Genomic DNA, 27,282 nt, shown 5'->3' with positions numbered 1-27,282 from the left:
ATAACGACCTGTATGTGACGTAGCTGAGGGCACAGCGCAAAGGAATTTTAATTAAATACAGGGGGTCTTTTATGTGTCTTCCGTTTGGCTGAATCCACGCTCAACATTAAAAAGAGTCCACAAACACAAAGGAAAAAAGGATGAGCAATAGATATAACAACCTAAAAAAGAACTTTGCAATATAATATAATGTCCGATTGAGTAGTTGTATTTTTTATTATGTTTTTATTAGAGATATAAAAACAAAAAACAAAACATTCGAACACTTTTGTAAAATACCCCTCCCCCTCCCCCAATAATGACACGTCACTGATCCGACACAGATCAGAACGCTGACCCCTACCACAAATGTTCTCAATAATTGGAAAGCTTCCCAGACGCAGACACTTGAAGGTGTCTATATTCCTCATTGCCCGCTGCATTTGTAGTCGTGTCATCGTAGGCGGGGTGCTGTGACATCACGGCGCCGCCATGATCGCTACAGATGGTGATAAACGGAAAATTCAAAAATACTAAAAGAGCAGAAAAGTAAAATAAAAACCCCACAAAATGTGTTTTATGTTCAATGCAAATAATCTGCTGTATTGCTAAGCGCGTGTTAGCGTTTCCAGCGCACGGCGGATTTGTGTGTGATTTGTGTCATTGTGCTTCTCGCAGTATGCCGGAGGTGCTCGGGGTGAGAAGGGACAGAAAGGAGAACCTGCGATTATCGAGCCTGTAAGTTTTACTTTATACTTTATTGTCCCGTCTCGGCCTGTATTTATCCTTTACCTCCCCCGTGTACCAGGTGCAAATAACATGTGATATAACATACAGACGGGCAGTGTCACATTCCATTGGCTGTGAGCTAAGGGGGCAGAAGTGAGAGGAAAATCGTGGCTACATCCCCCCCCTACTGGGACATCTGGGTATTGCAGCTGTGCTCATTGGAAGGATCGTCCATACTGGAATTCTGATAATGGCCCTCATTCAGAGCCGCTCGCTATCTGCGGCGTTCGTTTTCTAAAAAGGGGCCGGCTATTCAAATGAACCGTTCGCACTTTGCGGTCTGTTTACGCCTCTAAGTCTGAACGAGCGAGCAAAACATGCGAACGTAAATTTGAAAAATACGCCCCCTGGCCGCTCGCACCATACGTCATGTCCGCTATTTATTAGATTAATCGAGTACATCGACCAGCGTATGAACTGCTCGCTATTCTTGTGGTTGGTTTTTTGCGAGCAGTTCTGACTATAAAACAACCAAGTGACGTTGTCAATGACGCTGCTGGATTAATTAAGCACTCCCTTAAAACGCCCGTTTTGACCTTTAAGCACGCCTGCGATCGGATTTCCACTCCCCGTTTTCAAGCACCTTCCCCTGTTACCACCCACATACGCCTCCTCCTGTCACTCAAATTATCAGGCATTCGCTATTTTGCAAGCACATGAATTTCAACCGCACTGACTGGTTCGCGCATGCGTATAACGATCCGTACGCATGCGCAGTTGGGCAAACATCGCTCGGAGCGAACGAGCTGCCGCTTACGAGTGGCTCTGAATCAGGCCCAATGACAACCACATTCTCGGACATTATAAATACTGACTCAAAGAATATAACTGCAGACTCCCCCGCCCACCCATTGTTGCTGGTAATGTGAGCATTTGGCTCCTGACTGCACTGTCTAGATTTTTCCAAAGAGCCTGAAGAAAACATTTAACACAAAAAGCAGAATAAATATCCAATGCCTCCGATGTTGCACTATGAGTCTGCAAATGCCACCTTTCCGGAGAGGGTCCAGGGCAAGTCTTCGCCATTGTCGGTGACCAAGGACTTGACCATAAGCTTCCACCATATCCAGACTTCAGCAAGCTAAATCGTTCCTCTTATTCTACTGTTCATGTTCTTCACTTCCTATGTGACGTAAGAACATGTGATGCTGATATCGCCACGTGCTAGTACATCCTCCTACACCGACAGGGAAGCAATCTCGCAGCTTTGTCCCATTGATGTAAAAATTACGCAGAATGTTGCGTCACAGACTCAGAACGCAGAATGTTGCGTCACAGACTCAGAACGCAGAATGTTGCGTCACAGACTCAGAACGCAGAATGTTGCGTCACAGACTCAGAACGCAGAATGTTGCGTCACAGACTCAGAACGCAGAATGTTGCCTCACAGACTCAGAACGCAGAATGTTGCGTCACAGACTCAGAACGCAGAATGTTGCGTCACAGACTCAGAACGCAGAATGTTGCGTCACAGACTCAGAACGCAGAATGTTGCGTCACAGACTCAGAACGCAGAATGTTGCGTCACAGACTGATCAAATGCAGAATGACATGTCACACACTCCAAACGAACGCAGAATGACACGTCACACACTCCAATAGAACGCAGAATGACACGTCACACACCCCACTGGAATGGAGACTGTCACGTCACACACTCCATTAGAGCGCAGAATGTCGTGTCACATACTCCATTAAAGCGCAGAATGTCGCGTCACATACTCCATTAGAGCGCAGAATGTCACATCACACACTCTAATAGAACGCAGAATTATACGTCACACACTTCATTAGAGCGCATAATGTCACGTCACACACTCCATTAGAGTGCAGAATGACATGTCACACACTCCATTAGAGCGCAGAATGACGCGTCACACAGTCCAATATAACACAGAATATCTTGTCACACACTCTGATAGTACGCAGAATGATGCAGTACAGACTCTGATAGAACGCAGAATGTCACATCAGTCTCTGACAGAACACAGAATGCCGCGTCACCGTCTCTGACAGAACATAGTATGTCGCATCAGTCTCTGACAGAACGCAGAATGCTGCGTCACAGTCTCTGACAGAACACAGAATGTCGCATCAGTCTCTGACAGAACGCAGAATGCTGCGTCACAGTCTCTGACAGAACATAGTATGTCGCATCAGTCTCTGACAGAACGCAGAATGCCGCGTCACAGTCTCTGACAGAACACAGAATGCCGCGTCACAGTCTCTGACAGAACACAGTATGTCGCATCAGTCTCTGACAGAACGCAGAATGCTGTGTCACAGTCTCTGACAGAACACAGAATGTCGCATCAGTCTCTGACAGAACACAGAATGCCGCGTCACAGTCTCTGACAGAACACAGAATGCCGCGTCACAGTCTCTGACAGAACACAGAATGTCGCATCAGTCTGACAGTACACAGAATGCCGCGTCACAGTCTCTGACAGAACACAGAATGTCGCATCAGTCTCTGACAGTACACAGAATGCCGCGTCACAGTCTCTGACAGAACACAGAATGTCGCATCAGTCTCTGACAGTACACAGAATGCCGCGTCACAGTCTCTGACAGAACACAGAATGTCGCATCAGTCTCTGACAGTACACAGAATGTCGCGTCAGTCTCTGACAGTACACAGAATGCCGCGTCACAGTCTCTGACAGAACACAGAATGTCGCGTCACAGTCTCTGACAGAACACAGAATGTCGCATCAGTCTCTGACAGTACACAGAATGCCGCGTCACAGTCTCTGACAGAACACAGAATGTCGCATCAGTCTCTGACAGTACACAGAATGCCGCGTCACAGTCTCTGACAGAACACAGAATGTTGCATCAGTCTCTGACAGAACACAGAATGCCGCGTCACAGTCTCTGACAGAACATAGTATGTTGCATCAGTCTCTGACAGAACGCAGAATGCTGCGTCACAGTCTTTGACAGTACACAGAATGTCGCATCAGTCTCTGACAGAACACAGAATGCCGCGTCACAGTCTCTGACAGTACACAGAATGTCGCATCAGTCTCTGACAGTACACAGAATGCCGCGTCACAGTCTCTGACAGAACACAGAATGTCGCATCAGTCTCTGACAGAACACAGAATGCCGCGTCACAGTCTCTGACAGAACACAGAATGTCGCATCAGTCTCTGACAGAACACAGAATGCCGCGTCACAGTCTCTGACAGAACATAGTATGTCGCATCAGTCTCTGACAGAACGCAGAATGCTGCGTCACAGTCTCTGACAGTACACAGAATGTCGCATCAGTCTCTGACAGAACACAGAATGCCGCGTCACAGTCTCTGACAGAACACAGAATGCCGCGTCACAGTCTCTGACAGTACACAGAATGTCGCATCAGTCTCTGACAGAACACAGTATGTCGCATCAGTCTCTGACAGAACACAGAATGCCGCGTCACAGTCTCTGACAGAACACAGTATGCCGCGTCACAGTCTCTGACAGAATGCAGAATACCGCGTCACAGTCTCCGATAGAACACAGACTCTACAGTGTTACCTAATCTCCTGTCCATGCACAGTACCGATAAGACGCTATTACACTTTGCCACATCTCAGACGCCGCCCTGGACTATAACGCAGTGTTAAATGTCACAGCACTATAGGCCTCCGCACCTAGAAAGGGGAAATAGTTTGTAGCAGAATACAGGGTATAATATATAGATTTATAACTATATCTGTATCTATATTTATAGTCCTAGACTAGCGCTTATACCTCATAGCTGGTCCATATGCAGATACAGTGCGCCACAGCGATCTGGATCCAAAGTGACGATTCTCAGCGCAAAGTGCTGGACAAAGCCGAGAGACGGATCGCTGCAGAGCATTGCGGAGCGGGCGCCTTCCTGTCACATGCTCTGTCCCGGAGCTGCTGACTACAAGATAAGCTCAGAATTAGGTTGTAAATTGTGAATTATGGCCCTGATTCAGAGCCAGACGCTCTGACCAGAGCGCTCGCTCTGAATCAGGGCCCACCTCCATAATTATGGAGCGTCGGGTCACCACCCACAGCCTATACGAGCGTGCAGGTTGATGGTCGCGATGGTCTTGACCATCGCGACCATCGCCACTGCGAGCCGGAGCCTGCGGTTGAGTTTCTCAACCGCAAGGCCCGGAGTGATTTTGGCTCTATCAGAGCCAAAATCACTCCCACTGACATCACTAGTGATGTCAGTGGGCCGGCTTCTGACGGTAGGCGTTCCCTTGGGAACGCCTCCGTCTGGGAGGCACGCCCCCTGGCACGCCCACCAAAGGGGGCGTGCTGTCAATCAACATCGACAGCACGTCCCCTTTGATCAGACACAACGAGCGAAGGAAAGTCCTTCGCTCGTCGTGTCTCGCACATGCGCACGACGGAGCTCCCTCCGTCGTGCGCATGCTCAGTGCACACCATCGACCCACTTGCGAGCGGACAGCCGCTCGTGAGTGGGTCTGTTCTCAGGTATATGTTTCAATCCAGCATAGTGTTAGGACCGTTATGTACTAACATTTGTTTATATAGCGGCAGTATACTCTGTATCACTGTATGAATGGAATATTGCATATTATAGTATATAAAAGAACATGTCGGTCTAGTTATCAGCATTGCTCTCATTCAGATGACTTTGGCACACTAAGGTGTAAAGCGCAGGTAATACACATGTGCATTAACAGATTGCAGCCAATCAGATGTCAGTTTGCATTAGACTGATCAGAGCTTCCTCCTGGTTGGCTGGTGCCTGGTTACCGGCTGCGCTGTGCAGTGACACATCCCACCGCTGCTGCGCTGGATCACCACGGTCAATGGATTACAGCTGTTTGGAATTTCTTAGGAGGCCGAGTATTTTCCCAGTGACAAATCCGCCCCCCCCCCTCCCGATCCACCCCCACCAACAGCTGATGAAGGAGCTGAGAGGGGAACACACAACGGACCCGGCTCATGTTTGTCATACCACCCACAGAGGAAACCTTGTTTGGGAACAAGTCTGCTGGAATTATAACGTCGGAATTTCTTCTCAGCAGATAAAAGGACACAAAAATAATCATTTATAACCAGCTGAGGACAAAAGCCGCGTTTCTGTACATAGCAGATCCGTCGCATTATCCGCAAACCACCGGTACATGACCTGGCGGAGGACAGGGAAAGACCCCTGTGTGTATTCATCGCAATAGTTTAATTCACAGTACCCCCTATGTATAACCCCTGACCCATACCTATAAATAGAGTATATTATATTACCATACATTACTCCATGTACTCAGCCAGATGATCAGGAGATATAATAGGGTACCATGTGCCCGGAGGCTGAATTACACAGAACACAGGCCCTGATTCAAAGCCGCTCGTAAGCGGCCACTCGTTCGCACATCTGCGAATGCGTATGGGTTGTAATACACATGCGCGAACCAGTCAGTGCGGTTGGAAATCGTGTGCTCGCAAAATAGCGAATGCCTGCTAATTTCAGTGACAGGATGAGGCGTTTGTGGGTGGTAACAGGGGAAGGTGCTTGAAAACGGGGAGTGGTGATCCGAACGCAGGCGTGCCTAACGGTCAAAACGGGCGTTTTAAGGGTGTGCATAATTAACAAAGCAGCGTCATCAACCACGTCACTTGGTTGTCTTTTAGTCTGAACTGCTCGCATGATTGCGGTAGGAAAATGCTACCACAAGAATAGCGAGCAGTTCAGACGCCTTTCGATGTACTCGATTAATCTAATAAATAGCGGAGATGATGTATGATGCGAGCAGCCAGGGGGCGTTTTTTTCAAAATAGCGAGCGCATGTTTCGTTCGCTCGTTCAGACATAGAGGCGTCAACGGACCGCAAAGAGCAAGCGCTTAATTTAAATATCCGGCCCCTTTTTCAGAACGACCGTCCGCAAATAGCATCCGGCTCTGAATCAGGCCCACAGCCCCTTGTGAATGTCTTCTTTTAATTAGCGCCTATAACAATGTATTTTTATGCCAGCCGTTTGCGGCCTGTCTGTAAGCTGTGCCTTGTACTGCTCGGAGACCATCCCTGAGTATTCACTGTTCCTTCATATAGAAAACATTGTTTTATTCTTTTTAAAAATGATAGACGTATAGGAGTTTATACACCTATCTCACGTCTGTCGGAGAACGGAATAAAATTCCACCAGTCAGTCTACCGCGGAGAAATGGAAGGTGACGGGACAAATAACGGCTGCGGCAGATCCAGGGGGAGTGGGGGGGGACTCTATTTAAACGCACCATTATCTTCCCGTGATCCAGAGTTAGATGTTCCCCGAGCATTAGCCCCAGCCTGAGCTGCAGAACAATTATCCACTTACATGATGTCCTTATCTAATGTCAGTCTGTTATCCGAGCGCTGCGCTCACAAGGACCCAAACTCCTGTTTAACTCTATGCTGCTGCATTTTAATTTGCCCTCCACTTGCAAAGGATTGCCATTTCTTACTAGAACCAGACAAACGTGCTCAGTTCCCAGGGTGGCAGGATGCCAGGCACTTCATCACCCCCCCTGCACTCCTCAGGGTCGTTTGGTCTATTACTATGGGGAAGAGGGGAAACATAACATCCCTCTACTCTGGGCGAAAGCTAATAAGGAGGAGAGCTCCTGTACATTGCTGTCTGCAGCAGATTGCAGTAAGGTAATGATCTGCAGCCCATGGAAATCACCCCTCCTATCAGGGCACGCAGGATGTACTAAACTGTTTATTATTATGCAGATTATGGTATCAGCATCATCAGATCGCTGGCCCTGAAGTTTTGACTCTCTGGGGTTTATAGCAGGAGTCAATAAAGCTGTGTGAAACCACGATAAAGTGGGCAGAGGGCGATTTGTATGAATGTGTCTCTAATGTACAGTATGTGTCTCTTTCCAGGGAATGCTGATCGAAGGCCCCCCCGGCCCCGAGGGACCCGCCGTAAGTCTCACACTTTTATTTTATTCTCTTACTTGATATAGGCCGGATGATTGTTAAACAGAATATTGTAAATCTCATTGGTTATCACAATGAATAAGGCCGGTCCCGCCTGTATCTTAATTCGTGGCTGCTCAGGGACGGCAGCATGGCAGGTGTTTAGCCTATCCCTGTTTAGGCACCATCATGTGACCGGCTTAGTAGTTTGCTGAGCTGGATACAAACCTCGTTAATGACTATTTATAGAGGTTCAGAGCTATGAGTTAATGTAATGCCAGTTGCCCTCAGCAATTCCATGTATTGTCCTGTTATCAGATAATTACCACTATGGAACTTTTATTGAATCAGTCTCCTTTTCTCGCACCTTACAGGGATACCCCGGACCTCCAGGTACTTCTGGTCCCTCTGGTCCTTCTGGTGACCCCGGTGAAAGGGTAAGAAAGATCCTGCTTATTATATGTATAGCCCCCCGCCCTGATAGCCCCCCTGTGATTACAGCCAGGGCACAAGAGCTCCTTCTCCATATGTTTGTGTTGCCCCGTTCATCGCTAAGACGTCTGTATGACAAATGTGATATACAGTTATATAATATGGATACTGCCCCAATCATTATCCCTCTCCCTGTCCTATAATGATGATTATGTCCAGCACAGGACACTGACTTCTATACCGTACATATGTCTTCTATAGATGGCACAATGATGCCCTGTTTGCTGGGAGTACCATCATTATCATGTATTACCCCAACAAGATATCAGCCATTGGCTGTGATGGTCGCATTAGCCAGAATAGACGCGGGATTATATTATGTAATTATAAATTGTAGGAGGAATAAATTCCCTAGACATGGTTTATCCTTTGTATCCAGTAGAAGAATTATCTGTTAATTAAAGTTGCAGGAAAGCCGAGCATTGTACATTGTGCAGGTATCATGGTGCGCGGGGCATATATAGTGCGTTACTGCATCTTTCCCATTACAGCCCTTTGTCCTTCCCAGCTCACATTTATATTCCAGGTTCCTGTACGATGTATTCAGACTTCATTAGGCCTAATGCAAATACGTGCAAATCTAGTACTGCGCGATACAGAATGACTAATAGCGACTGAGTGTAATAATCATTCCAAACACGGGTCTATGCACTAAGCCTTGTAGAGAGAGAGAGGACGGATATAAAGTACCAACCAATCAGCTCCTAACTGTCTCATTACATGCTGTGTTTGAAAAATGAAAGTTAGGAGCTGATTGGTTGGTACTTTATCTCCGACCACTTTATCTCTCTGCAAGACTTAGTACATAGACCCCTAGAGCCATTGTAAGGAACTCAGCCGCTAGTATTTATTTATGTGGTGCCACGTAAGGCGCCCAGCGCCTGGCAGACCGCATCGGAATCTATAAGCTCTCACCAGAGTGACCTCATACCCTCCCCGTTGTGCCATATCCCTCACAGTGTACCAGTCACCCATACTCCGGGGCAGCAGTCGGTTTGAGGGCCGAATGGATATTCATGATAAATTCACAAGGAGCCAGTGACATCACTGAGGCACGAGGCACCAAGTAAAGGGTCGTTGCTCAGGCTGCCCCCCCCCCCCTCCCCTCCCTGTAGAGATCTGGTACTTTTACATACAATTATATATGCTGAAATAACGATCACTGATAGCTGCCAGTGGTGGACACTTTACACGGGGAGAGGGGGGAGTGTGTGAATTTCCCGGTGTTTGGACACTTTTGTGATTTATATTTTCACCAGTAATAACAGCCAATTGTATTAATGATTTGAGTTGTGACAGCTGGTGCCTCTGGCATAAGCGGGCAGTGAGCTGGGCCGATGTCTCCGCCACGTCCAAGGTTCATCAGGACCTGTAATCGCTGTTAGGTTTAGCTGCCCACTCATTGCAGGGGAGCGTGTCCACACGGTGTGACGGCATCTGACGTAGGCGATGAAACGTAACGCTCTGTCTGAGGGGCAGGAAGGCAACCTGTCAGTCATGATCGCCCAGGCACTGTAACCACTCTCCAGGGACAAATGGCGGCCATGCGGGGAGACTTTTCAGCGGCATAGAGAAATGACATCATACGCTACTGCTGGGGCATATGATTCTCATTAGGTATAAGAACTGCTCGCAGGGCGTATACTGCTGTTCAGCCCTGTACACCGTGGGAGCCAAGCCAAGGAGCCTGGGGGTGGGAGAGCTGGAGATGGGACTAGGAATCCCTCCAATTAACCTCCTCCTGCCCGGACTGATACTTTCTGGCCGCGTCACCGATACTCATGAATATCCTCGTGTCCCTTTAACTGATCAGATGCCCTTTCCAAAATCCAGAATACATTCCCAAAGCGTCCTAGATATAAAAGGGCCTGAAATACATATTCAGATCAGGCTGATTGTTGTGATCTAGAGCAGGGGTGGACGATAAGCGACCCTCCAGCTCTTGTTGAACTAAACATCCCAGCATGCCTTGCAACAGTTTTAGCAAGGCCAGATAGCAAAATTGTGACAGGGCATACTGACATGTGTAGTTCTACAACAGCTAAGGGGCTGCTTATTGCCCACCCCTAATCTAGAGGAACAGCCTGACAATTTGGACTTTAATTTTAACCAGCTGTGACTACTCTATAGTGTAACGTGCCAGAGATTTCCATACTGCCATCTAGTGGCCGAGACTCAGTAATGCAGTCATTCTTAATGGTGATTACTGTTCAGTTGCTACATCACAGAAACCTGTAACATTGTATCACATTGCCCCACAATAGCTGGGTGTGGGGAGTTCCGTCCCCAGTAAGCCCGCGTGACCTTGCGCTGGCATGGAGCTTTACGGTGACTTCTAATTCCGTTATATTATACACCAGGAGTTACATTACCCCCCCCTGTAATTATTGAGAAGCGATGTAAGATCGTCTTACTATAAAGGCATTGTTTCTGTAGGCTGTAACAGATAGTGATGAAATCACTGAAGTATTTTTGGATTTTGCATACATTAGAGAAGTTCATGTGAGAGGCAGATGTAAAGGGTCAGAATTCTGCTGCCGTTTATAAGTAGAACCTCATGTTGACTGGCTCAGCTAAAGTTCTTTAACATGAATATATAGAATAAAACTGCAGCGGCCGCTACACTTAGTGGGGACCGCCATGCTGTGCAGGACCCTTATCCACATACCACATCTCCTGTAGCAGTTACCAAGCTACCGACCCATAATACGGTATGCATTCATTATGTTGACAATCATAGTGTCGACACCAGAATGTCGGAGGTCATTCTGTTGTCATGTTTAAATGATGGCATCTGGAAAGTGTCCACATGGACAAAATGTCAACAGATAAAATGTCGACATAGTGAAAGTGCCAACATTATGGTTAGGTGTCTACATGGCGACAATATGTCAGTGTCTACGTGTTGCAAGTCGACACCTGCTCTGCTGACACGGTGCATGTTGAAATTATGAAGTCTAAATACTCTACGCCGACATTCTGGATGCCAGAATAACGTATGTATCAGGATAATACACGTCCCTTTTGACCAATGAAAATTGGGACTGTCCCTATCACCTAAAAGTAGGGGCATTTAGGTAAATGTACCGAATGCAAAAACCATTCAGGAGAATATAGAACTTTATTTCTCACAGATGTCCCAATCCATTAACCAAATCTATAAAGGCAATGGTATTAGTGCACAGTGAGTGGGGAGCACCAGTACTGCGCACTATGGCGAGTCCCATTATACCGGTGGGATATTCTGAGATGAGAAAACACTTATTATCATACTTTCTAATTGGTGCGCTTGCGAGCGGTCTGAATCAGGCCCTTAGTAGACAAAAAAAACACCAATTTTTTTGGCGAAAATACATAGGATCTGGGATAAATGAACGGATCCATGTGTTTTCACGATCGCGGATGCGAAAAAAGGGCAATGACCAGGAATTTGGTTTCACCTGCCTCTGAAAAAATCCACAAGAGGGTCGGCTAATAGGGACAACTAAATTACCCTCCCCCATGAAGCAATTAGCCACAACTAATTGAATTCCCCCTATTTTCGGTACATAAATGTGTGGCTTTCTCGCAAAATATGGGGCTGTTTGGCGTGATCTGAGGGTCGCTGTATGTGGGCTCATCTATATTACTATACTAATCATATAAAAGACACTTTGTTAATTTGAAGCCACAGTTAATGTGTCGGCCATAACAGAAATATAAAGATATATCTTCGCCCTTCCACCCCGAGCGGGTACGAGTATTTTATCAATGGTCTTAAAGCCGCAATGACAATCAAAAATATTATGTGATGTGTAGGGAGCAAAGAGGATTTGGAGTACCCCTTTTCTCACACCACAACCCCCCTCCCCCCAACCTTTCCTTCCTCTGCCGTCACATGACCACTGAGGAGTATCCTGACTGACTGGCTCTGACTCTGAGATCTCTGCTGGGGAAGGGGCCGAGAGACGCTTTTTATTCTGGTGGCAGATGTATAAATAGACCACCACAGAGCAATACTGAGATGGGGGTGATAGGAGGAAACCCTGGAAAAATGACTGTGCGCTTCACGTTACAAAGACGCTAAAGTCGCTGTCTGTCTGTCTGTGTGACTGCAGCTATAATGCCGATAAACCGGTCTCCAAATCTGCTGCAATTCCAGCTCTTGTCAGGTCGATCTTCAAAGCGAGTCTGAGGCTGATAAACAGATTGGCGCGTAGCGCTGCATTATCTCATGTTAATGCCAATGTTCCCTTTAGTTCCATTATCGTTTCACTGAGATAAAGTGGGACTGCGCTGGGAGCCCATTATAGTCTATAAAGCTGTTTAGCATCTAATACGCTGTAATGGAGTTATGTGATAATGTGTTCCTGCGCTGCCGCTGAATGTGAAACCAATGGCTGTTACTGTAAAAAGAGACAGCGCTTTCCAGGATTGTCCCGAAGATCACGGGGAACATATATTTGGGCGTATCTTAGCCTTTACGGCCCCCTGTGCCTGGAGAGGCGAAGCGAGACGGGCGAGTGTTAGCTGATCACAGTAATAGCATTTACATGTCCGGGTAGGAAGCCCCCTGAGACTTGGACAAGATAAACTTCTTAGGGGACATCTCTCTTGTGTGTACCGAAGCTTGGCGTAAAGATACGCGGTGATGATGTCACCAGCTGCAGTACCTTGTCACTTCTGATTGGCTGTCTGCACACTGACCGCTAAAAGTTGATAATACTTATTTAATTTACGTTGTGGTTATATTATCCCGAAATTCACATTATATGTCCCTTCCTTTTATCTTACCGCAGAAAACAATAGTCCTATTGGATTTATAAGGTGGCATAGTATGTGAGGGAGGTTGTATTAGATCACATTTTGGAAAGATAACGCGACTTCTATGCTATGGAACGTATAGATTCGGCCCTGGTAGTTTACATCCTGTATTTAGATAACAGTATAATGTATAATTCTACTACTGGTTTCTTCTCACTCACCAGGGACTACCCGGACGAGCAGGACTTCCAGGAGCTGACGGGTTACCAGGACCACCAGGCACCATGCTCATGTTACCCGTAAGTAGACTTGCGTGTTACAGTCTCCATAAACGACCAGTCTCCCCTGTACTGAGCCTGTAATCCGGAGCAATCGTGGCTTCAATTTGTGGCTGCGCAGTCTGTACGCCACTCTGAGTATAGCTGGGCTCTGACCACCGGCCACTTTGCAGCCATAACAATTCATTGCGTTTACGTGTGGACAGCTGCGGCTGAATTATATATCACAGGCCGCTCGTTTGCTTCGTTGTATCCTGTTTACCACGTTACAGTCCCCATTTATTTATTCTGTGTGTTAAACAGAATCAGAATCATTGGCAGAAGAATCGTTTAATAATCGCAAACAAAAATAAAAATCACCCCATTGCTATAGATCGGCTGCAAGTGTCCCATTAGTAACCGTTATTACTGGTACGATGAGAATAATCCCGGAACTTGCTTCATAGATCTCTGCCACCTGCCAGATCCACAGCGACGTTTCATGGCGTTACTTTATAAATCGGATCTAGACAGCGATAGGTAACATTATGTCGCCGAGCAGCTGTAGTGCTTGTTACTACATCAGGCTCGTACGAGTCGGGGTATCGGCAGAATGTGATTGGTCATCGTCCATTCTGTTCGTTTCAGCAAAAGTCAATCGATTTGTTCGGCCGCCAGAATCCCTACCCTAACCCTCCCCTAGTGCGTAACCACTAACCCTAACCTTCCCCTAACCCTAATACTTACCGTCAGCATGCCGGCGTTCAGGATTCTGACACCGGGATTTCGACTGCTGTAGGGATTCTGTCGCTGGGATTCCGATTGCTATTTAGATTCCGGTGCCGGTATTCTGAGCACCAGCACGCCAATCGCCGGGATGCCGATGACATCCCAGGTGGGAGGCATTAGAATAAGCCCCATTCCCGGACAGGATTGGAAACCATCAATAATTTACTGACGGTAAAGAAGCCAAAGTTTCGCCCATCAGTAAGAATAGAATGAAGGTTAGTAAAAAGTGAGCCCTCCCTGTCCCTACGACTAATACACACCAGTGTCACACCACCTATTAGTAACAGGTAAGTGCAGCCACAGGTGAGAGGTGCAGAGTATGGAAGGGGCAGATTTTGGTGCATTGGTAAAGGCAAAGAGTCCCAGAGGTCAGGAGCAGTTATAGAGAAAGGTGCAGAAAGAATTCGCTCCCACGGGAACAGTGGAGAAATATTAATAAGTAGACGCAGTGGGTAGTATGTCATTCATCATTCACCACAAAGGTTTATACAGCAAATGAAAAATGGGTTCAGAAATAAAGCTAGCCGTCAGTAATTTTTAGCATAAATCTTGTCAGTAAAAATATGTTTGTGGATTCTTAATGCCTTTCTCAGGCTCATGATGTCACACGGGGCGGGGCCACAATCACCAGTGATTACAGCAATGCCTGGAGCATCCTGAGGATGCTCCGGGGAGCTGTAAGGGCAGCGGAGTGACCGTCTGAAGCATCCTAAGGAGGCTCCTGGCAGCACTGCTGCGTAGATTCTGGCCATAGGGTGACATTCTAGGCCAGATGAGGCTAGCAGAAAAAGCTTAGAGGGCCAGACAAAATGATTCCGGGGGCCTTATACGGCCCCAGGGCCTGGGGTTCCCCACCCCTGCACTAGAGGGAGCGCTGTACAATCTGGGATAATACAGGTTAAATGCGTCCTCATTAGGCGCTTTGTCGGTGGCACGTTGCCCTCTTGCTGCAGCATTTCTGGTGATATACACGTGATTTATATATTATTCAATACGCAGCAATTTCATGTAGTCTTGATAGGGCCTTTTAAGCAGGAATAAATCTAAGAGCCATTATAAGAGAGAGAGCAGATTTTATTCCGCAGGAAGGCAGCACAAGGGAGGGGGGAGGAAATAAAAATGTCTCATCTGTTAGTTTGTAGTCAACAAAATGGTGTTTTTACTGCGTAGAATAAAATGCAGATAGAGCCGTATGTTGCTGGGTGTGTGGTGCCAGGCCTAGGATTATACTATATACTGCCGAGCTCTGGGAAGAACACTGAGAGTTTGCGATCAGTCCCGACAGAGGAGTGAAAAGGCCGCTGATGAGGTCACTTCACTGCGAGCACGTCGCAAAGGATGGATTCCCCGTCCCTGTATGTGAATGTTCACACATTCTGGTACGATTAGCCGCAGTAAGAAATTTCATTTATCGGGTCTGACACCCAATAATTGTTAAATATGCCCCTATGTATTATACAGATACCAAATTTACCTGTAAAATGTTGTAAGATTTTACAGTAAGACCTCTCTGATTGTCAGGTCAGCGATCCTCTAATTTATTAGTTGCTAACTCATCTGGATGAATTTGGATAAATATTGTCTTGTCCATATTTTGCGAGGGAATGCCGGAATGCATCAGGGTCACCTGCTGTCTGATATCAGTCTGATTGTCCCACTTCCTCTCAGTCCTGGAGAACTGAACGTGTGTGAGATCAGTCTGGTTGTCCAACTTCCTCTCAGTCCTGGAGAACTGAACGTGTGTGAGATCAGTCTGGTTGTCCCACTTCCTCTCAGTCCTGGAGAACTGAATGTGTGTGCGATCAGTCTGGTTGTCCAACTTCCTCTCAGTCCTGGAGAACTGAATGTGTGTGCGATCAGTCTGGTTGTCCAACTTCCTCTCAGTCCTGGAGAACTGAACGTGTGCATGATCAGCCTGGTTGTCTCACTTCCTCTCAGTCCTGGAGAACTGAATGTGTGTGAGATCAGTCTGGTTGTCCCAATTCCTCTCAGTCCTGGAGAACTGAACGTGTGTGAGATCAGTCTGGTTGTCCCACTTCCTCTCAGTCCTGGAGAACGGAACGTGTGTGAGATCAGTCTGGTTGTCCCACTTCCTCTCAGTCCTGGAGAACTGAACGTGTGTGAGATCAGTCTGGTAGTCCCACTTCCTCTCAGTCCTGGAGAAATGAACGTGTGTGAGATCAGTCTGGTTGTCCCACTTCCTCTCAGTCCTGGAGAACGGAACGTGTGTGAGATCAGTCTGGTTGTCCCACTTCCTCTCAGTCCTGGAGAACTGAACATGTGTAAGATCAGTCTGGTTGTCCCACTTCCTCTCAGTCCTGGAGAACTGAACATGTGTGCGATCAATCTGGTTGTCCCACTTCCTCTCAGTCCTGTAGAACTGAACGTGTGTGCGACCAGTCTGGTTGTCCCACTTCCTCTCAGTCCTGAAGAACTGAATGTGTATAAGATCAGTCTGGTTGTCCCACTTATTCTCAGCCCTGGAGAACTGAACATGTGTGAGATCAGTCTGGTTGTCCCACTTCCTCTCAGTCCTGGAGAACTGAACATGTGTGCGATCAATCTGGTTGTCCCACTTCTTCTCTGTCCTGTAGAACTGAATGTGTGTGCGACCAGTCTGGTTTTCCCACTTCCTGTCATGTGATGCATCCATCTCTGGCCACATAGACCAATACTAACGCGCGCTCTGTTCCCTCCCTGCAGTTCCGCTTCTCTGGAGGATCTGATGCTTCATCCAAAGGGCCCCAACTTTCTGCACAAGAGTCCCAGGCTCAGGCAATTCTGCAACAGGCCAGAGTAAGTCAGCGTCTTCGGGGGGTAACCTGTGATGTGCTGACAGTGATGGGAATATACATTGTTAGTACATGGGAGTAATTGGTTCACAGTGAGCAGTACAGAGCAATATAACGTTGTAGCAAGTGAGATGAGCTGGGTCCAATTCATGAGTTACATTTAGCTACATTTTATCACGGTTCTCTGATGTCAGTATGTCAGCCTAATAGGTAATTGAACAACGTTTAGATGCCTATAAATGGGATTTATCCCATGTGTGCCCAGTCTTCTGGTTATGTACATGAGCACCTCCGCAAGGTTATAGAGAACACAGAAGCCGTGAGGTGAACGGTACATAGTATAGCAGCATTCTAAGCCTAAAGCTTGCCGTGAAATACCCAATTAACCTAACGCAGGCACCGCAGCAGGAAAGCCAGATAGACGGGAATATGCAGAGGTTACTATGGAGCTTCCTTCCAGAATAAAATAAATTCCTTAGCGTGGGGCGGGGGGGTCACTGTAAGTACAGTAGATGGATGGGACTAACTTCCAGCAGATGTAGTTATAAAACATCAGTGATGGAGGGTAAACATCCTTGGGATAAACACGGATCTGTCCTGAGGATAAAACAGGAATGGAATTGGCAGCACAGGTCGGACAAATGGTTTCCATCTGCTGTCTACGTTCTGTGTTCCTATGTAAGTCAGGATTCTCATATCTGGTGTCTTCCTGCTTCCAGCTGGCATTGAGGGGACCTTCAGGTCCAATGGGACTCACTGGAAGACCCGGCCCAATGGTAAGTTAATGGCGGTCATGTGATGTAGCTCACTTGTCACGTGGTGTTGGATCTGGCTGGTCATGTGGTGTTGGATCTTGCTGGTCACGTGGTGTTGGATCTGGCTGGTCATGTGATGTTGGATCTTGCTGGTCATGTGGTGTTGTATCTTGCTGGTCATGTGCTGTTGTATCTTGCTGGTCATGTGCTGTTGTATCTTGCTGGTTATGTGATGTTGTATCATGCTGGTCATGTGATGTTGTATCTTGCTGGTCATGTGATGTTGTATCTTGCTGGTCATGTGATGTTATATCTTGCTGGTCATGTGATGTTGTATCTCGCTGGTTACGCCATGTTGTTGCTGAGCTTGTTTTCATTGCAGGGATCGTCAGGTCCTTCCGGGTTAAAGGGGGAGTCAGGAGATTTAGGACCACAGGTGAGGAAACTTACCATTTCTGCACAAACGTCCGTACCTACTGTCCTTTACTGGATAATAATTTGGGATCAGAATTCCCCGTACACCTGTTTCCTTTATGTATCAACTCCTCTATGGATTCCAGTAATTGATTTTGGCTTGTATAATAGCACAGATCATATATAATGCATAATATCCTTTAAACCTCTGTAGTATCTACAATTCTAATTAGTATCCAGCAGTCTCCTGAGGTTGTCATAACCCATTATTTGTGTCACATTGGCCATCGGAAACGCTGTATGGTCATGTGACCTGTAATGTCATGTCACATCTCATTGTGACATTATATTTGTTATTTTATAGGGTCCACGTGGTTCACAAGGTTCCCCAGGCCCTACCGGAAAGCCAGGACGAAGGGTAAGTCTGCAGTTCGTACGAAGCAAGCTTAGGAGGAACTACAAGTACATGCATGCCCTTCCAGCCAAAATACAAGCCTGTTTTACAACTTGTATTTGTTTTGAATTAACTGTCCTATAAAGAACCTGCAGTACAGAAGGTGAGGCGGAGCTGTTACAGTAGATGGAAGATCCGCAGATATAACATTAATAATATAAATAGTCATCGGTGGCCCTAGAGGCGATAGATTGCATTGCAGCCTATATTGTGACATCTCTTCCCTCCACCAATCAGAGCGGATCATCAGGAAAGCGTCACTGACTCTTTTGTGTCTGTCACCTTTCACCCCCCAGGGTCGGGCAGGGAGCGATGGCGCTCGGGGAATGCCAGGACAGACTGGGACCAAGGTAGGACACGCCGTATTCTGTTCTCTCTGCCCGTCAGGTGCGTATTAGTCATTGCTGGGAAACCTGTAATAACTTTATATTGGCCTCCTCTATAGGGTGACCGAGGATTTGATGGCTTAGCCGGTTTACCTGGAGAGAAGGGACATCGGGTAGGTGCATTTTCTGTCCTGCTTTTAATTCTCTGGTGCTTGGCTACATGAGCATGTGCTGATTAATGTCTTCTACTGATTATTCATAGGGTGAATCCGGTCCCCACGGGCCTCCAGGCCCACCAGGAGAGGACGGGGAGAGGGTATGTAGACCGGCTCCCGTATCGTACAGCCTCTGAGCTGCGAATAGGCTATATAACCACCCAGCAAACATCCGGTGGGTGCGATGTGATTCGCTCAGCGGCCTCGTATATAGCGCAACGCTCCGGAGATCTCTGGTCAGATTTAATCCAGCTCAAGAGTTTGTGAAATGTACATTGCTGAGCGGTTGCCGTAGAGATATTATACAGATATCTTATAGTAATTGTTAGAATGAATTGGGCGTAACTAGGTATCTGAAGGCCCCTTAGCAAACGTATGTAAGGGCCCCTATGTACCATCCAATGGTGAGAAATGGATATAACACGTGTAACTTTGATTTAGCGAGAGGGGTGCCGTGGGCCGCGCTGGGGGTGACTATGAGTGACGGGTAACGGGATGTATTACAGAGAGAATGAGCTGGATATAACGTCTCTCTGCTTTCTGTAGGGTGATGACGGAGATGTAGGACCCCGGGGATTGCCAGGCGAACCTGTAAGTATTTTATATCTCCTTATAATCACCTCGCTTATTTATATCTATAGAGAATCCCTGCGTGTAATGCACCATTAATTGGTCCTTCCAGTTCTGAGCACCCACAGGTCATAGAATAAAACTCGCCAATATGAATATATATGTTATCCATACCGTGTCCCATGTGTGTTATAGTTACACAGATAAGACACGCCTGTGTATATTAGCACTCACAGATCGCAGCCTCACATCTTATCCGGACTCTCCGCAGCGACTATAAATAATTATTACAGATGTAACAAGTGCTACATGAGGGGACTGTTAGGAGACCCCAGTATTTCTCCCAGCACTACCCTGGCCATAGAGCTGCCATCCCCCCTTCCCCGTACTAGGGGTACGTCCCTGCTTCCTCCTTTATTTCAGCATTGCGCTAAAGGCGTAAGGTTCCCCCCGACGTTGCGTATTTGTGTCGGACGGTAGCTATTGGGTGTGACCGCAGATATTCCAAGTTGGGGGAATCCTAGCACCTTCAGGGACTCGTCCCCATAACTTTTCTATTTTATCTTCAAACAAGAGCAAAACTGGCACTATCCCAAAATGAAAATATTTATTTTACTATAGACAGTGATAGCAATAGTGACCTTGGTGTGCTGTGTGCCTGGGTCTCTGATGTATATAACACTCCACCCTAAGCTGATGTGTTGGACATATTTATGGGGAAGGGGCATTGACACTCACTCCATCTGCTTGTTAGAGACCGAGGGGTGAGAGTAAAGGAGTGTGAGGAAATATCAGCACACGCGGTGAGCAATGATCGGCACACGCGGTGAGCAATGATCGGTACACGTGGGAGCAATGATCGGCACACCTGGTGAGCAATGATCGACACACGTGGGAGCAATGATCGGCACACCCGGTGAGCAATGATCGGCACACGCGGTGAGCAGTGATCGGCACACGCGGTGAGCAGTGATCGGCACACGCGGTGAGCAGTGATCGGCACACGCGGTGAGCAGTGATCGGCACGCCCGGTGAGCAGTGATCGGCACGCCCGGTGAGCAATGATCGGCACACGCGGTGAGCAATGACCGGCACACGCGGTGAGCTATGATCGGCACACGCGTGATTGGCACACCCGGTGAGCAATGATCGGCACACGCGGTGAGCTATGATCGGCACACGCGTGATCGGCACACCCGGTGAGCACCGCATCCAAGCTGAGTGGTCTCCCTTTCTATAGTATCTGCTACAACTCCACCCAGACATTTTTACTTTTGTGTGGAGTTACTGCGTTTTTACCATTGTATATTGTGAATCTGCCCAAGAACAGAGTGACTATTGATTTGGTCAGTTTAACCAAACCGATTGGCATCGCAGCATCGTTGGGTCTCCAAACCGATTACCAAGCGCATTCAACATCCGACTCTATTGGTGCAGTGGCCTCCGTGTGTCTGTGTGTGTGTGTGTGTGTGTGTGTGTGTGTTTGTGCGATCACTGTTGTATGTCAGCACCTGGACAAGTGAGCTGGGCAACGATTGTGCCGAATGATCCCAACCTATGGGTAAGGACAGAGCCCAGCTCCAATGAGGGGGTCAGGTACTAGGAATCCTCCTTTGCTGAACAGAATTTTGCGGCATTATTCAGAACACAGAGAAACCTATTCACATCCTGTGCTGGGATTTCATCAATAGGGTGTCTTTAATACTTTGTAATCCCTATTTTCTTCCTTTGTTTTAGGGACCACGTGGGTTGCTTGGACCAAAGGGACCGCCAGGCCCTCCCGGACCTCATGTAAGTACCCCCCGGGTGGATGCATGAGAGCCCAGGCGCTGTGTGATACAGAGGAAACGCTGCTGCAGTAATCCGTCTATCGCGTCATTTCCAGATCCACACACAGCGGCGAAGCTCAATGAGCCTGAACCCGGGAAATTAATGGGCATTTCTTGGCCGTATTAAAGTATTGCTGATAAGTTGCAGTGTGAATTCACAATTAACAGGGCCCAGCAAATACACATCTGTCATTACTGTGTTAGGACTGTGTAATGTGCTCCAAGTATCCCCCACTGTACACAGAGCAGATGCTTCTGTCCAGAATGCCAGCCCCTGCTACAGTAACACAGTCACCGGGCTCGTATCTGAGCTGACGCTTTATGGCCCATTACAGAAATAGGGTTATGGGTAATGTATTATCATAATTGTTAGTATGATGAGTTGTAAGGTTTGTAATTTCTGCTTCAGTAATGGATCACGGCTGTTCTAGTGCTCTGCGTCCTCATAGTACCGAGCATGCTCAGTGCTCTACCTCTAACCCGGACACTGCGGATTCCAGAGGGGAGAAGATTAGACAGCAGGTCTGGGCCGGGGCAGATAATGGAGGGCGAGTGAGGGAGAACTTATGAGTGAGAGAGGGCAAGTAGCTAAATGAGATGGGAGGACAAGGAGAGTTCAAGATGGATCGTAGTTGCCAAGTTGAATAGAGGCAGCAGGTGATGGGTCAGAGTGGATGGGAGGACAGATGACATACTGTAGTGGGGTGAATAGAGGCAGCAGGTGGTGGGTGAGAGTGGATGGGAGCACAGATTACATACTGTAGTGGGGTGAATAGAGGCAGCAGGTGATGGGTCAGAGTGGATGAGAGGACAGATGACATACTGTAGTGGGGTGAATAGAGGCAGCAGGTGGTGGGTCAGAGTGGATGGGAGGACAGATGACATACTGTAGTGGGGTGAATAGAGGCAGCAGGTGATGGGTCAGAGTGGATGAGAGGACAGATGACATACTGTAGTGAGGTGAATAGAGGCAGCAGGTGATGGGTCAGAGTGGATGGGAGGACAGATGACATACTGTAGTGGGGGGAATAGAGGCAGCAGGTGATGGGTCAGGGTGGATGGGAGGACAGATGACATACTGTAGTGGGGTGAATAGAGGCAGCAGATGGTGGGTGAGAGTGGATGGGAGGACAGATTACATACTGTAGTGGGGGGAATAGAGGCAGCAGGTGGTGGGTCAGAGTGGATGAGAGGACAGATGACATACTGTAGTGGGGTGAATAGAGGCAGCAGGTGATGGGTCAGAGTGGATGGGAGGACAGATGACATACTGTAGTGGGGGGAATAGAGGCAGCAGGTGATGGGTCAGGGTGGATGGGAGGACAGATGACATACTGTAGTGGGGTGAATAGAGGCAGCAGATGGTGGGTGAGAGTGGATGGGAGGACAGATTACATACTGTAGTGGGGGGAATAGAGGCAGCAGGTGATGGGTCAGAGTGAATGAGAGGACAGATGACATACTGTAGTGGGGGGAATAGAGACAGCAGGTGGTGGGTCAGAGTGGATGAGAGGACGGATGACATACTGTAGTGGGGGGAATAGAGGCAGCAGGTGATGGGTCAGAGTGGATGAGAGGACAGATGACATACTGTAGTGGGGTGAATAGAGGCAGCAGGTGGTGGGTCAGAGTGGATGAGAGGACAGATGACATACTGTAGTGGGGTGAATAGAGGCAGCAGGTGATGGGTCAGAGTGGATGGGAGGACAGATGACATACTGTAGTGGGGGGAATAGAGACAGCAGGTGGTGGGTCAGAGTGGATGGGAGGACAGATGACATACTGTAGTGGGGGGAATAGAGGCAGCAGGTGATGGGTCAGAGTGGATGGGAGGACAGATGACATACTGTAGTGGGGGGAATAGAGACAGCAGGTGGTGGGTCAGAGTGGATGGGAGGACAGATGACATACTGTAGTGGGGGGAATAGAGGCAGCAGGTGGTGGGTCAGAGTGGATGGGAGGACCCATCCACTCTGACCCATCAGAGTGGATGGGAGGACAGATGACATACTGTAGTGGGGGGAATAGAGGCAGCAGGTGATGGGTCAGAGTGGATGGGAGGACAGATGACATACTGTAGTGGGGGGAATAGAGGCAGCAGGTGATGGGTCAGAGTGGATGGGAGGACAGATGACATACTGTAGTGGGGGAATAGAGGCAGCAGGTGATGGGTGAGAGTGGATGGGAGGACAGATGACATACTGTAGTGGGGGCAATAGAGGCAGCAGGTGATGGGTCAGAGTGGATGGGAGGACAGATGACATACTGTAGTGGGGTGAATAGAGGCAGCAGGTGATGGGTCAGAGTGGATGGGAGGACAGATTACATACTGTAGTGGGGTGAATAGAGGCAGCAGGTGATGGGTCAGAGTGGATGAGAGGACAGATTACATACTGTAGTGGGGTGAATAGAGGCAGCAGGTGGTGGGTGAGAGTGGATGGGAGGACAGATAACATACTGTAGTGGGGTGAATAGAGGCAGCTGGTGATGGGTCAGAGTGGATGAGAGGACAGATGACATACTGTAGTGGGGTGAATAGAGGCAGCAGGTGATGGGTCAGAGTGGATGAGAGGACAGATGACATACTGTAGTGGGGTGAATAGAGGCAGCAGGTGGTGGGTGAGAGTGGATGGGAGGACAGATTACATACTGTAGTGGGGTGAATAGAGGCAGCTGGTGATGGGTCAGAGTGGATGTGAGGACAGATGACATACTGTAGTGGGGGGAATAGAGGCAGCTGGTGATGGGTGAGAGTGGATGGGAGGACAGATGACATACTGTAGTGGGGGGAATAGAGGCAGCAGGTGGTGGGTCAGAGTGGATGAGAGGACAGATGACATACTGTAGTGGGGTGAATAGAGGCAGCAGGTGGTGGGTCAGAGTGGATGAGAGGACAGATGACATACTGTAGTGGGGTGAATAGAGGCAGCACGTGGTGGGTCAGAGTGGATGGGAGGACAGATGACATACTGTAGTGGGGGGAATAGAGGCAGCAGGTGATGGGTCAGAGTGGATGAGAGAACAGATGACATACTGTAGTGGGGGGAACAGAGGCAGCACGTGGTGGGTCAGAGTGGATGGGAGGACAGATGACATACTGTAGTGGGGTGAATCAATTGCTAATTGAATTATTGTATATTGTAGAAATCATGTTTTTGAAAATAAAGAATGTATTAAAAAAATAAAATAAAAAAAACATACATTGGAATAATTTTTTGGACCTTCATTTTCTGGTATTGTGCTTACTTGTTGCCTTGATGGAATAATCTAGCTAAGCCCTTTATTCTGCTTTTTCCAGGGTGTTCCTGGAATGGACGGCCAGGTCGGACCCAAGGGTAATGTGGTAAGTGTTTGAATGGTCCATGTCACTCAGGAGCTGGTCAGATACGGGATTAAATGTCCTTCATAGTGACCTTTGCGCTGACTTCTTTCAGGGACCTCAAGGTGAGCCAGGACCTCCAGGACAGCAGGGAAACCCAGGCGCACAGGTGAGACTCCATCCTCCACAGGTTCAGCTCTAGGTTGTCCCATAGAAGAAGTGTCTGTGGCTTCCCCAATTATAACACCCCATATCCAGCTGCTGATCGTGCTGTATGTAACGGAGGCCTTAGGTTGTCTTCTCCCCATTAGTGCGGTGATGTCTGTGTAATATCTCTGCTCTCAACATATTAAACGCAGCGAGGAAACAATTCTCTGGATTTTTCACAAATGTAATTTTCTGTTTAAACTAATTAAGCCCAACTGAAAGGACCTGAAACACAACTGAACAATGTGCCAAGTGACGGAGCGTTAGGCGGTTACACAGATTTTTGTAGTTTTTAAATGCAAAGTTAGTTCCGGATCTGTACCCCCAGCCTGAATCTACTGTCCTGTCCCACTGAGAGGGGTGTCAGGAAACCCCCAATGTGGGAGGGGGCTACTGACTAGGCTGTCCGCTTCAATTGATGGTCAAATATCAGTAGCCTCCCAGGACAGCTATACCCCTTTTCCACTGCCGCTATAACCTGGTCAACCCGGGTCGTGGCTCAGTGGAAAAGGGTCCCCCCCCCAAAAAAAAACCTGGGTCGAATGACCCAGGAATCCAACCCAGGTAGTGTCCAGGGTTGGACACCGGAATGACTCAGGTAATGCTGCGGTATAAACGGTGCGACCGGGCCACTGGGAAAGAAGCTGATTGGAGCTGCAGTGAGTGGTACTCACCACCCTTTTATGACCTTATCTATGTGAGCCTGTAATAGGCCATTTTTATGGCATCCATAGTGTAAATGGTTAAACATGGTTGAAGCCATGTTTAATGTCCTGGGTTGGACCTGGGGTTTTTGGTGGAAAAGGGATATTAGACAGTGAGCTTAGCAGGGCGATAGACGCTCGCTGTGCAATAATATCTTTATTTCCGCCGTGCAATAAAGCGCAGAAAGTTTATTTAGCATTTTTGTGTTACTTTCCCTTTAATATGTAGATTTATTTTTATTGTAAAATGTCTGATTCCTGTAGTCCTGCCATTAGTTATATGATTAGTATGACCTTGTCAGTACCGACCACTCATTTGATTTACGGCGTGCCCAGATGGTGATGTACGAGCATTAGATTCCCTCAGGGCTGCACATCCTGACGCGTGGACCCCCGGTGACCTTTTCTATCGTCTGAATTTTAATAGGGGTAAAAAATCGATGCGATTATATTTACAGGATCATTACAAGGTCTTATTGCCATCAGGGCACGACGATCGGTACCTGTAGCAATAACCAGACTATGGGGTCTATGTACTAAACCTTTGGAAATAAAGTACAAACCAATCAGCTCCTGTCATTTTTCAAACACAGCCTGTAAAGTGACAGCAGCTGAATGGTTGGTACTTTATCTATCTCCTAGGCTTAGTACATAGACCCCCTATGGCTGAACAGTTCTATTATGAGATTATAACACTTATAATCACATCCTATGCTCTTCTGTATTTACCGTACTGTAATATGACATCGGTATACACTGCCCATAGCCAGTACTTATTTTTACGTACTATGTATTTATGTGCTGCCATCTTCCATTGCTGACTGGGCATTTTCGGACTTGTAGTTCCACAACCTTTGGTGCGGCACTGCCTGCCTTTTGTCCATATGCTTATGATTTGGTTTCTTCATGTGAGGTAGTTCCTTTCACGACCAGTAGGTGGGATCAGTATACAACACTCAGGTTTAGTCAGCGACTGGAAGTATCCTACGGACACATGTACTGTTCTGCCAGTCACACAGTCCCGGGGACCTGCAGCCACGTGTATGTGTCACTTCTCTAATGTATTGTCCGGCTGCTGTCTGTGTGACTCTGAGGGTCTGCATACACCTCCCCTCCATCCGTTCACCTCTCCCCAGGGTGCCACATATAAATCCATGCACAGAGTATCATTGCTGTCAGCATTGGGTTCTGTTATGCCCTTTATGAATTTATAACATCCTTTGTATTTCCGTAGGGTCTTCCAGGTCCTCAGGGAGCAATCGGACCACCAGGAGAAAAGGTAACGTAACACGTCCCAGCTGGCTGGACACTTCCTACACTAACATCTGCTCCATCTGCGTTTGCGAGGGAGACGTGGACACAACCCACCCTCCCTCCACTCTGTTATCGGGGGGGAGCTACTAAGATGTGTTTGGGTTACTGGCGCCCCCACCAATTAGGAATGACACTGTTTACATTGAGCCCATACAACTGGAGCTGGGGAACGTGGCCCGGATTTCATGTTTCCATTAACCTCGCACTAAATCACGTAACGTGTAATGTAAACGGGATGTTCTTGGCCTGGATCGCTCCGAAGACGTGGTATATAATCGTGAGCATCTTACTTCTCCACCGCCTGGCCAGGGGAGGGGGGGAGAGAAAGACCCTGAGTGGCGGGGAAGCCCACCCTGAGTTATGGCGCTTGCCATCAGACCCCTGTGATCATGACGCCGCATTATATAGATGTGATCTGTAACCTGA

General features: G+C 47.7%; 1 protein-coding gene across 3 annotated transcripts in view; it reads left to right on the top strand.

Annotated features, from left to right (window-relative positions):
* COL5A1 (collagen type V alpha 1 chain) overlaps positions 1-27,282 on the top strand; it is a 221,930-nt gene that overhangs the window by 99,784 nt on the left and 94,864 nt on the right. For all 3 annotated transcript variants that reach the window (XR_015871843.1, XM_088453033.1, XM_088453032.1), the window contains exons 9-24: positions 658-717; positions 7,641-7,682; positions 8,051-8,113; positions 13,136-13,210; positions 16,661-16,753; positions 17,469-17,525; positions 17,887-17,940; positions 18,283-18,336; positions 18,669-18,722; positions 18,818-18,871; positions 18,961-19,014; positions 19,460-19,504; positions 21,221-21,274; positions 24,611-24,655; positions 24,747-24,800; positions 26,777-26,821. Coding sequence is in view for 2 of the 3 variants with exons in the window: in XM_088453033.1 (XP_088309159.1) it covers positions 658-717; positions 7,641-7,682; positions 8,051-8,113; positions 13,136-13,210; positions 16,661-16,753; positions 17,469-17,525; positions 17,887-17,940; positions 18,283-18,336; positions 18,669-18,722; positions 18,818-18,871; positions 18,961-19,014; positions 19,460-19,504; positions 21,221-21,274; positions 24,611-24,655; positions 24,747-24,800; positions 26,777-26,821 (903 nt within the window). In the remaining variant the exon portion in view is untranslated. The remainder of the gene's footprint in view (positions 1-657; positions 718-7,640; positions 7,683-8,050; positions 8,114-13,135; positions 13,211-16,660; positions 16,754-17,468; positions 17,526-17,886; positions 17,941-18,282; positions 18,337-18,668; positions 18,723-18,817; positions 18,872-18,960; positions 19,015-19,459; positions 19,505-21,220; positions 21,275-24,610; positions 24,656-24,746; positions 24,801-26,776; positions 26,822-27,282) is intronic.

Source organism: Taudactylus pleione, unplaced genomic scaffold (genome assembly GCF_031769625.1).
Source record: "Taudactylus pleione unplaced genomic scaffold, aTauple2 ptg000566l, whole genome shotgun sequence".
NCBI classification, from domain to species: Eukaryota; Metazoa; Chordata; class Amphibia; order Anura; family Myobatrachidae; genus Taudactylus; species Taudactylus pleione.
Note: the sequence above shows the minus strand (reverse complement) of the source record. Positions and strands in the feature narration are given on the sequence as shown.